Source organism: Onychomys torridus, chromosome 11, assembly GCF_903995425.1.
Source record: "Onychomys torridus chromosome 11, mOncTor1.1, whole genome shotgun sequence".
In the NCBI taxonomy this organism is placed as follows: Eukaryota; Metazoa; Chordata; class Mammalia; order Rodentia; family Cricetidae; genus Onychomys; species Onychomys torridus.
Genome location: NC_050453.1, coordinates 41,313,862 through 41,326,030, shown reverse-complemented (window position 1 = coordinate 41,326,030; position 12,169 = coordinate 41,313,862). Strand labels below are relative to the sequence as shown.

The window sequence follows — 12,169 nt, the reverse complement described above, 5'->3', positions numbered from 1 at the left end:
TGACATAGAACCATTAAAAAGCACATTGGAAGCAGACACCAGGTGTGATCATGGAAGCTATTAATCCCAGCACTCAGGAGGCTGAGGCAGGTGGCTCTCTGTGTGTCCCAGACCAGTCTGGCCTACATGGGAGTTCCAGGACAGCTAGGTAAAACCCTGACTCAAAACAAAACAAATGAACACCCTGCCTGCACGCTGCTGAAGCACGGCAAATTCAGCTTCTTTGTATTTTAAACTAGGTATACGTTCTGCTCCGCCCCACCCTACCTCTGTCCTAGCACCTGCATGTAATTTTCAATTGGATCTCTCCTTCTACATTTCCTCAAATTGTACTTTACTATTCCATTCAACTTAAACACCATGCTTGGGGCCTAATAAATCAAATGATAAATACAAACCTGTGCAAATATAAAGCCTGCCAGTATCAAATTCTCACATGTCATGAGGTTTTATAAATATAAAAAAATTCAAGTTCTATTTAAAACTGACCACTTCTTAGAACAGAGAAGAGCCTAGAAGTACACCCACACATCTGCAGTCAGCTAGCCTTCAAGAAAAGTTGTTGAGAACACACACCAGGAAAAGGGTAGTGAGTTCAGGCAACCGGCCAGGGAAAGCAGACCATCACACAAAGAATGGACCTTTAACTCTACCAGTGACCAACACCAACTCGAACGAACTTAACACTTGAGTAGGCTTGAAATAGTAAAATTTCTGAAAGAAAACAAAAATGCTTCAAGGACTCTGGAAGGATTCCTTGGACATGACCCCAAAAACACAGGAAGGAGAAGCAAAACTAGACAAATGCACTTACATCAAACTGAAAGGCTCCAGAGCCAAGGAAACCATCACGGGTGTGCAGAGACAACCACAGCCTGGGAGAAAGCAAGTCTGAACTGTGTATCTGGCAATACTTGAGAACTTAAAAACTCCTTCCCCAAAAGGGAAACAAGCTAACAAATGGGCCGCACACATAAACAGACATTTCTCAAAAGAAGACACACAAATGATGCACAGGTATATGAAATAATGTTTCACACCATCAACCATCAGGAAATTCACATCAAAACCTCAGTCAGTGTGGCTACTGTCAAAAAGCCAGGAGAACAGGGCTGGTGAGGAAGGCAAACCTGCACACTGCCATCAGGGATGGGAGTTACGTAGGCATTGTGGAAAACACTAGACCAACCTGACCCAGCAATCCCAATCCCACATACCCCAAGGGGGCATCAAAGAGACGCCGGCGATCCCATTCCGGAGACACCATTCTTAGTAGCCAAGCAGAAGAAACAGTAAATGGGTCCACACATCGAGGGATAATGAAATGGTACATACACACGAAGAGACACAGTGCAACCATAATAAGCAACGAAATCCTATCCTTTGCAACTCCATAGATGGGGTGAAATAAACACACAGAGCAGAGTGCCCTATGACCTCCCCCAGATGTGGAAGTTTAAACAGCTGATGGTAACAAAACAGTCTGAGCATGCAGCAGAAGGCAGGGGGGGAGGGGCAGGGGGATGGGCAGGGGAGGATGGGTGGAAGGGGAGGATGGGCAGTAGGGGGAGGATGGGCAGTAGGGGGAGGATGGGCAGTGGGTCAGAGAACTCGGACGACAGTGAGTGGGGCAGCGTGATAATCAGCACCAAACATTATAAAGAAAGAAACGGTTTTGAAAGCTTTCACCATGAAGAAATAATAAACGTGTGAGGAGTAAATATGTTGAACCTGGTTTAAACTGTGCTATGCATATATGTATTCACATCAAGACATTATTACTCTATGAATATGTATAATTTTATGTTCAAGGCATGACACTGTCTCCTGCGTAGAGGGATCCTTGTACAAGTCTTTGATAATCTAGAGGATTTTAAGAAACTATAAAAATACAAACAAGTTTATAACAGAAAAGAACCAGCCAACGCTGTTAAAGCAGTCTCTAGCCTTTAGACCAGTGATGGGTCGCGACCCTCTTGTCAAACCTCTATCTCCAAAAATATTCATGATTCTTAAGCCACACATACAGTTATGAAGTAGTAACAAAAATAACTGTATGGTTGGGGTCACCACAACATGAGGAACTGTATTGAAGGGTCGCGGCATTAGAAGGGTTGAGAACCACCGCTCTAGACTCTCAGGAACCCACCGCCACCCCTCACTGTCCCTTCTCCAGAATGGCACCACAAAAGGCAACAGAGACACTAACTGGGATGCTCCTGTCAACCGTCCTTTAATTCCCAGTGTCTACCTGCCAGCCCCAACCTGTGCCATCTCACCTTCTTTCAAATCTGCACACCGAGCACTGCTCCACTCCGAGTGAATACTTACAGTCTCAGAAGCCAAACCATTACAAAGGCATTTTCATTCTCGGCTAGTCTGAACCTAAGCGGAAAAGGTCAGCCGGGGACTCCACAACCGAGGAACCTCAGAAGGAATTTAACCCCTGCCTATGGAGAGGATCTCAGGGCTAAGAGAAGCAACAACCCACTGTGCTGCCAACCTGCAGGCGGTGCTGGGAAGCATGGTAGAGTTTCCCGCCAGCAGAAGGTCTATGCGGGCACAGGAAAATATGTGGTCACTGTGGCCCGAGGACACTGCCAGTAGCTCAGCTATACCAACTTGTGGTGGGATGACAGTACCCACACCTGCTGCCCTTCTTTGGCCCTGGGCCTACTCCTGTACATTGGTGGTATTGGCCCAGAGTTTTCTGTCATGCCCTGGTTAACCCAACTGGCACAGCAGGATATAACCAACCCTATGACTTAGTGTATACAGCAAACAACATGTGAATTTGTTGCTTTAATAGAGCATGTTAATGGAAGACCACATGCCAAAGTGGTTGGCAAAGCAAACGTTCTAAATGGGAAGGGTTGTCCATTCTTCCTAGGCATCTACCACTTAAGATGATACAAAGAACCCCAAATAAACACACAGATGCATCTAACATAATGAGCCACCAACATCGGATGTTTTTCAACTTCTAAAAAAGCCTCACATGGAGAAAATGTGGACTCTCATTAAGAAAAGAAATCAAACAAACTTGGCAAAAACCAGTTATGTCCAGTTGCTTCCTTCCCTATTTCAATAATCATATAAAATCAAAATTCTATACGTTAGTGTGATACTTATATGAAGAGAAAAAGCAACATATTTAGTTTCTGACCTAAATTCTTAGACAGGCAGACTTCTCCATGCAACTCCAAATGAATACATATTTATATACTCAAAGTGGAAACTGGTCACTGCTGCCCCATGCATGCTTTTTTTTTTTTTTTTCCGGTTTTTTGAGACATCGCTGTGTATCTTTTGCAGCCTGTCCTGGACAGGCTTTCCCATGATGGAAAGCCCCACACCAAGAGGAGCATCCCACAGGCAGGGGCAGACTTGTCTGCCGTCCCACCGCTCGTGCTGAGCCCAGCACCGGGCTTACCATAGGCACTTAATCACCGTAGAAAAGAGTCTAAGTTTAGAAAAACGGCTTAGTTCCGAGTAAGGATTACAAACCAAAGTGTTTTAAAACAAACTGTCCTCTAAGTCCTAGGCTGATCTCCTTTCTTTCTTCAGCCTGGTCAGGTCCTGTGCAGAAGACCTTAGGGTGGATGTGGTACATACGACCCATGCTTTTATATAACGTTAGCACACAGCGTGCTAAGCAGTTTCATACACAGGCACTGATTTCTAAGGGTTACTTTCTACAAATACCCAGTGTTGCATATTCAGTAACTAGCTATTCAACTGTTTGGAGAGCATGATTGTTCTGTTCTCAGAGTCATGAGGAAGAAAATAAAGCCATACACAAAATAAATCCCCACTGTTAGAATAGTGGGGGTGGGTAGGGGTCAAAATTCTAATTTTCTCCTTAGAAGTGTTTCTCAGAAGTTGTGGCTAGAAAACAAACATCCTAAAAAATACATGGCTTTAATGATATTTTAAACTTAAGACTCTCTGCATGTAAAGGAACAGATTCATAAAAATACTTTAAACCTGAACAACAAATAGTTTCTGACACAGCAGGAAGTTACCCCTGTTTATTTCGTCTTAAAGCATTAGGACTATAGGTCGTTTTTGAAATGTTACCTTTAAAGTAAAATAACTTGCAGCCCAGGCAGGTAGTTCATGCCTGTAATCCTAGCACTTAGGAGGCTGAGGACTGCCACGTGTTTGAGACCAGCCTGGAATATATATAATGAGTGCCAGGTCAGCCTGAGCTACAGTGAGACTGTCTAAAATCAAATTTAAAAAAAAAAAAAAAAAAAAAAAAAAAAATTCTGCAAGTAGTTTAAAAACTGAGAATTTTACAAAAACCGTATTAATTACAAACCAGAAATGAGATCACAGTCACCAGCTTGTCATGTATACCTTTGACATCCTGAGCCTCACGAAGGAGGTCGGTAACTTCTCTCTCTGCCTCTTTCAGTCTATCCTCAAAGGCTTGATCCGTCACCGTCTCATGCCCAGTGCCGAGGTTTGCTACGAGATTCTCTAACTCCTGGAGTTTCACGCGATGCTCAGCAACCTAGGAAGGATGAACAGAAAACTTTGCGGTGTGTGCTAGAGGAGGCATGGGGAGCGAGAAGTGGAAGACTGTGCCCTTCACACAGGGTCTACTCACAGCTCTACAGCTCTGGCCTCTCCCGAGAGCATCACTTAGATCTCTGCCAGGCATCTCAAACTGACCTCCAGAACCTGTCTCCCTGGGGATTCCCGTAAACAACATCTCTAGCAACGGTTAGCAAAGACCCCAAGGCCCGAGGCCCATTCTTGAATCTTCTTCCCTACTCTGCTCTCTACCACACATATTTATCTCATCCATTTAAAGGCTTCCCCTTCATCCCATCCCTAATGATCATTCTTCATGTGGTAGTCAGACACTCTTAAAATACAACAGGACTTCTGTACATTTCCACTGCATGTGGGAATAATTCCTAAACTCTTCACTTATTGTCGACATGGTCCCATATAACCTGCCACCAACAAAGTTCCTCCACAGGGCAGGTTCCAGGCCTTTGCCTACATTCCCTCCTCACATGGCTCCTACTCCTCACCCTCCAGATCTCATTTCGCAGGAGTTTCCTTACAGAGTTTCCTTATACAGTTTCTCATCTCTCCCTATTCTTTCAGCCACGTATCTCAGGTGCTCTCTTACGTACGTATGTACGTACTTCTGGTCATTCCCCCTAACTAGGCTGTATGCCTCTGAGAAGAGACCAGATTGAAAATAATCACTTTTTTCTCTGGAGCCTGGAGTGTACTGAGTTTCCACTTCATGTCTGCTGAACAGATGAGAAATAATGAATGAATGAATGAATTAATGAAGCACTCCAACTTACTTTATCCTTCACCAGCCGGTAACAGGCTGGACACTCCTGGCAGCCAGGCCAGGACCGATTGTAGAAATAATTCTCCTCACACTGGTCACAGCGACTCCCCACAAAGCCTTCCCTGCATTCACAACGGCCATCGTCTTTACACTGGAGTGAAAGGGACCCCTCATGATGACAGTCACAAGCTACAGAACCAGAAGACAATTCTCATTTTAACTGCTTGTTTCATCAATCTAAGTACTTGAAAACATTCATTTATGGGATTTTGGATGGCTAAGTCCATTTAGCAGAGAAGACAGACATTTTCAGTTCTAAAGTAAAATATGCACCCTTTGGGGCACACTGCGTGTGGTGTATGTGTTCATATGTGCGCACACATGCATGCATGTGCCTACAGAGGCCAGAGGTCACCACTGGGTATCTACCCTCCTCTATCACTTTCTGCCTTATTCTTGTTGATTTTTATGGTTTTTTGAGACAGGGTCTCACTGTGTAGCCCTGGCTGGCCTGGAACTCACTCTGTAGACCAGGCTAACTTCAAACTCACAAGAGATCTGCCTGCCTTTGCTTCCCGAATGCTGGGATTAAAGGTGTGCATCACTGTGCCCAGCTCTCAACAATAGGTAAGACTGGCTGGCTACTGAGCTCCAGGGATCTACGTGTCTCAGCACTGGCATTACGGACACATGCCTACATTTTCATATGGGTGCTGGGGATCTGAACTCAGTTCCTCATGCTCACATGGCATACACTTTATCCACTGGGTCACCTCTGTATCCCTTTGGAGCACATTTCACATGGCATAGTAATTACAGAATTACCAGGCATGGTGGAGAGTGTGCCTCTGGGAGGTGAAAAAGGGGGAGTGGAGCCTGGGTTCCACAGGGAAAGAAATCCACACACACACACACACACACACACACACACACACACACACACACACGGATTGCTAAACAAAGTAGTACTCTTCTTTCATATGCTTCAGGAATTGCTCTCTACACCATCCTTCCACTAATCTCTCTAAGAAGTAAGGAAACCCAAATGCTAACACTTGTCTTGCATTACTTTACAGTTTGTTTTCCCACTTTGTTCTCTGAGCTGAGCCAATGACTTATGCTACATTCCACAGGAGAAATGAAGGAATTCAGAAAACAAGAACCCAAACTGTTCTGATTTCCAGGCAAGTGTTTATGCCAAGGAGAAGCAGATGTTTATAGCCAACCAAACCAAAAAGGTCCCATGGGTAGAGACTAACCACACTAAGTCAACAAACACTGAACAGAACCCATCGCTGTTTCCTTATCTGCAATGATAATGTGATCAATAAACAAGGCTCATTAAGCAGAGTGGGCAAGCTCAGTACTCAAAGGGAATTTTTTTTTTTTTTTTTTTTTTTTTAGGAAACAAGATGATGGCCGGGTGGCAGTGGTGCACAAGCCTTTAACCCCAGCACTCGGGAGGCAGAGGCAGGCAAATCTCTGTGCGTTCAAGGCCAGCCTGGTTTACAGAGTAAGACCTAGGACAGGCACCAAAACTACACAGAGAAACCCTGTCTCGAAAAACAAAACAAAACAAAAAAAAACCACCACCAACAACAACAAAAAAAACCAAGATGATGAAGAAGAGTAAGTATTAAAACACACACACACACACACACACACACACACACACACACACACACACACAAGGTGACATCAACAAGGCACAAAGGAACCAAAAAAGGCCTTGATTTCCAGGGTTTTATAATACACACAGAATGAAGTCTCCATGATGGCCACACAGAGGCCATTAGGGGTTCTTTCTGTACTTAAGACATGAACTGGCGTGGGGAGACAGTGTACTGCAAGCTACCCTGTCTTACGTTTGCAGCCTTCGGGTCCAAATCCGAAGTGGTTGGGCTCACAGCGCTCACAGTGCTGACCGGTAATGCCAGGCTGGCATTCACACTGACCGGTGTGGATGTCACACTGCCCATTGGTGGAACCCAAAGCATGGCAGTCACACCTGGAAAGAAGCACAAGATATCTTTAAGGTCTGCCAGCAACGTTCTTGGTCAAATGGCAGCATGTTAAGGACTGTTGGCGGGATGTTAAGTCCTAAGGTTCCAGCACTTTGAGTGCTTTCCAGGGCTCTCTGTCAAGCCTCAGATGGACCAGAAGTCTCCATTCTGAAACCCTCCCAGCACTGACCAAGATCTGGGCAGAGATTCCCAGGCTGCAGCCCCGGTGCCTCTGTCTCGGAAGGAACCTTGCAATCTGTATTTGGAATGTTTGGCACGCCAGGGCTGCCACTGTACTGCCTCTCTGTGCCTTAAATCCTCTCACCAGGTGCCTTTCCTGCAGGAGACCCTAAAAACAATTCCTGAACATCAAGCCAGCCACTAACTGTACCCCGAGAAACTACTTCTGACACAGACAGCAGAGATCTCCTCCTCCAAAGGCTCCCAAGTCTCACCTCTCACAGCCTTGCCCACTGTGCAGGTTGTAGAAGCCAGGGTCGCAAGCACCACAGTCCCGGCCCGACACGTGAGGCAGACACTCGCACTGCCCGGTCACAGGGTTGCAGCTGCTCTGCTGCTGCACTGTCCCGTAGGGATTGCAGGCACAGGCTGGGGTGGGAAGACAGAAAGAACAACATCAAATCACCAGAGAGAACCCGAGAACAGGTTCTTTAGGCCTGTGCTGTCTAGTACAGAAGCCGCCCAGTCACACAGAGTGTGTCTGGGTAATCTGAACAGAAATGTGCCAGCAGCTGAAACACACACTGACTTTGCTGATGTATGGTGGAAAAAGAACATCTATTTCATTAAGAGTTTTTAACTAATTATTAGTCGAAGCAATAAAATGTTGGCTATATTAAGCTAAACATGATATATTAAAATTAAAATTTTCCTGTGTCTTTCACACTTTTAATGCAGTGCCTAGCAATCTTAAGTTGTACACAGTTCACACTGCATTTTCACAGGCCAGTCCTGCACTTGAGCAAACTTCTGTAAGCAATGAAAGAGACACAGGATGGATCTGCACATCAGGGTGTATGGTGACTGCCTCTGGCCGGTAGCTGACCTTTGCACTTGTCTGCCGGATTGGGAGCGAGGGGATTGCCGAAAAAGCCTTCTTTACAGCGGTCACAGTAGAAGCCGGCAGTGTTGTAGATGCACTTGAGACACTCCCCTGTCAGGCGGTTGCAGTTGCCTACCGCGTTGGGGTCTATGTTGTCGTTGCACTGGCATGGGCGGCACAGTCTCACAGGCCCATTGCTGCCCAGAGGGTCTCCAAAGTAGCCGTCATCACAGAGTTCACACCGCTTGCCTGGGAATGAGAGAATCCCAGGTTGAGGGAGAGAGGCCCGAGGCATTCCTGCAGGGACTACCAATGGGTACAGCCTGTCTCGTCTGACCATCATAGACAAGGTCTTGTGGTGCGATGGAGACCCAGGCTGTGGCTCTGGTACTGGGCCAGACCAGAGGAGTGGCCTTGACATCCTCCTTCAGTAGGATGCTCCCTGGTTTGCCCACCCCATTTCAAATTCTCTGACAACCAAGATCACGTGTTAAGATTCTTGGTCAATGAGACAGGCTTGAGGCTTACCGGCCCCTGCATCCCATGGAACAGAATATCCACACGGCTGTGGCTAAAGGACAAAGCACTACTTCTGAGGCTTTAAGTTACGACGGGGCGAGCGGGGCCTCTCTTAGCTCACACAAGGCACACACCATCCCTAGTCGAGCACTGTTGGCCCGTGTAAACCAGGGAGCTCTAGGAGAGAGAGGTACCGCTCACTGTCTGCTGGGAGTTAGGGCGGACAGAGGTTCTGATGACCAGCAGGAAGAAGGCGGGCCAGGCTCTCTCCACCATGTCCACTGCTCTTCTCCATCCTTTTCCAGTTCTGGGCCACTGTCAGTCCAAGACGCGCTCTTCCGGCACTCTGTCGCCAACAGGGCCTAAAGGAGCCTACCACTTCTCAAGAGTTTGGTCTGTCTGTTCACTAACAACTGCTTGTGAGCATCCGCTACACACAGCAGCACTCTTCCAGGCCGTGAGTGAGGTGGATGTGGTCTCTGCTCCCATGACACTTCTGTTGCAATAAGGGACCAGCTAGACATGCACACAAGACTGCAAACGGGGTCAGGTCCAAGAGCACTAAACCAAACAGTGACGGCTGAAAGGACGGTGAAGGTGGAGGCCACTTTAGCCTGGGGGAAACATGAGGATAAGAAGTCACAGACAGAGAAGTTGGCAGGAAAATACCCACAGGAACACTTGAACACGGCCACACACGGACGCAAGACCAACCAGTCCAAGTCAGACCGGGGTAGCAGGAAGATATCTGGATTTAAATTGAAGTGCTGTAACAAGCTACTAGAGGTTCTTCTTTCTTTCTTTGCTTGTCTGTGTGCACACAGGCCACGGCATGGCCGCTGAGGCCAGAGGACAATTAGTGAGAGTTGGCTCTCTCGGCTATGTGCGGTCCAGGGACTTGAACTCGGGTCTTGAGGGTTAACAGCAAGTGCTTTCCCCACCGGACCATCTCAGGCTTCAGGAAGGTCTTAAGTGGTCCAATCTCAGAGTGTGGTAACACACAGTCTCAGCACCTGGGGGGCTGGACCAGGAAGATGACAAATTTGAGGCCAGCCTGGGAGTTTTCAGGCCAGCCTGGACTACATAGTAAGATGGCTCAGAAGAAAAAAAAAATACTAATGTACTAATTATTCTGGCTCCCGTGTGAAGAACCGATCTTAGGAAAGCAGGTAAATCAGGGAGACCCGTGGGAGAGAGAGCCTCATGTGAGAGGCCACAGTGGCTGGGATCCAGAAGGCAGCAGTCAAGAAGGTAGAGGGAGATTGTTTCTAAGAAACGAAGAAAGACTCATCAAGTGTAAGCCCAAGGGTTTGGGCTTGAACAGGCGGGTTGTGGTAGTCTGCAGACCACAGGAAAGGGAGAGGGTTAGAACTGGGGAAGGGGAAAGGTCAAACACGGATTGAGTTGAGGCTGTAGCTATGGGAATGTGGAATGAAGCAGAGGTAATCAGCACGTTCAATTAGTGTGGCCCAAGGAGTTCACAGCGCTGGACAAGGCTAGGCAGGGACGGGGATCACAGGACCAAGTGTGACAGGCAGACTCTGTAACCTGTGCTCCAGGCTGCATGGAGGGAGCAGTTACCAGATCACAAGGTTGTAAGAGCTGTTAGGGGTCACCAACCCCATCAAAATGGGCCCTGGAATAAATACTCCGTCCTCCTCCTCCTCCTCTCTGACTTCGGGTGTACCGACTCCGGAGGAGGCTGGATCTGATGCCGTACATGAGTCTCAGGGGTTGGGAAAAGGTGGAGAGCAGACGTGGAGGGCAAACAGAAAGTTTCCAGCCCTTTGCCAGGTGGGAAGGCAAGCAACAGACAGCTGTCGCTCAGGAGAGGGTGCCAGGGCTGAGGACACAGACTTCAGGCAGAAGCCTGAAGAGATCCGATCACCTAAGCGGGGAGTCAAATTCAGATGCAAATCCCCAGCTGAAATAAAGAGAGAAGAGAGAAGGGAACCAAGGAGAGGGCAGGTCTGACTGTGGAGGCAGTCAGCCACGACACTGACCACACGGCCACAGCACTGTCCACACGGCCACGACACTGACCACACGGCCACGACACTGACCACTGGCCACTAGACCTGACAAACGAAAGCGGGGATCAATAAGCTGGAAACATGGGTGAGGTGGGGCAGAGGGAAGAAAGAGAACCAGGAGAACGGGAATGAGGGGCCCTCCCGGCCCTGCTGTGGGTAGCCACCAGAATCCCTCAGAGCCACCTCCACGTGAGCACATGGGCGGCATTCCAGCTGTGATGTCTCATCTGATAAGAAGCTATTCCACAGTGATCTACACTTCAAAAGCTTGAAACTGGTTTCATATCAAACTAACACAGAGACACAAGGCAGCCTGCCTTAAACTCATTCCCAAATACAATTTGCTTTCATTTTAAAGTCCAGGATCAAGTTTCAAATCCTGCGGTCCTCATACACTTTGAGCAAGCGAGTAACACATTGGTTCAGCCCTGGTTTTGTTTCCTGCCCTTCACAGCGAAGAGAAGGTAAGCCAAAGGGGTGTGGTCTGCCAGCCAGCCCCAGCCTCGTGGTCACAGCCCTCATAGCCTGCTGTGATCACCCACCTAGGACTGATCTCATTGTATGTCCTTTGGGAAAAGAACGGAATGGGTAGAATGGGAAGAGAGGTCTACCCAAAGCTCTGGGGAAAATAATCCCCAACTTGATGTAACTGGCTTCGAAACACTGAAAGGAGGATTTAGAGGAGGATTTCAAATTGCTGTTTCACATTCCCAGTTCCAGACAAGCCTCCTCTGAACCCACTTTGGGTTCTCTCTTGATGAGGGATCACGGGCTGGTGACAGTTCTGTTTGGAGTCACAAAGCCTGGGCTGCAGCCGCAGCGCACCCGTGTCTCGCCACACCCCCGTGTCTCTGTTCCTACACCTCTCTCTTCACGGCAAACAACAGCAGATGGCCCCTCTCAGGACTGTGAGGCCGACTGAGGCAGGCTGTGCAAACACCAACAACCACACAGAACACAGGAGGAGGAGCCAGGAGGACTCACCAGCGGTGCCAGTGGGGCAGTGAGTGCACACCACTTCCTTTGTCTTGGGGACAATGGCACAACTTGAACCTCCAGGACAGGGACAAGGTTGGCAGTCAGAGGAGGTGCCCAGGGTAGAGTCTCCATAGTACCCATCGCTGCACTTCTCACAGTGGGGGCCATCGGTATTGTCTCTGCAGTTACAGACACCTATTTGGGGAGCAGATCAGAGCAAGTCATGAGCTGTGTGAAGAGGAAGTAAGCC

At 47.8% G+C, this 12,169-nt stretch overlaps 1 protein-coding gene across 1 annotated transcript in view; it reads right to left on the bottom strand.

The window, feature by feature from the left end:
- The window catches only part of Lamc1 (laminin subunit gamma 1), a 114,656-nt gene that overhangs the window by 17,789 nt on the left and 84,698 nt on the right, over window positions 1-12,169 (bottom strand). Inside the window, exons 13-18 of the mRNA XM_036202424.1 lie at window positions 11,926-12,114; window positions 8,393-8,638; window positions 7,782-7,935; window positions 7,189-7,331; window positions 5,334-5,512; window positions 4,363-4,519 (exon numbers count right to left, since the gene is read on the bottom strand). Coding sequence (XP_036058317.1) covers window positions 4,363-4,519; window positions 5,334-5,512; window positions 7,189-7,331; window positions 7,782-7,935; window positions 8,393-8,638; window positions 11,926-12,114 — 1,068 coding nt within the window. The remainder of the gene's footprint in view (window positions 1-4,362; window positions 4,520-5,333; window positions 5,513-7,188; window positions 7,332-7,781; window positions 7,936-8,392; window positions 8,639-11,925; window positions 12,115-12,169) is intronic.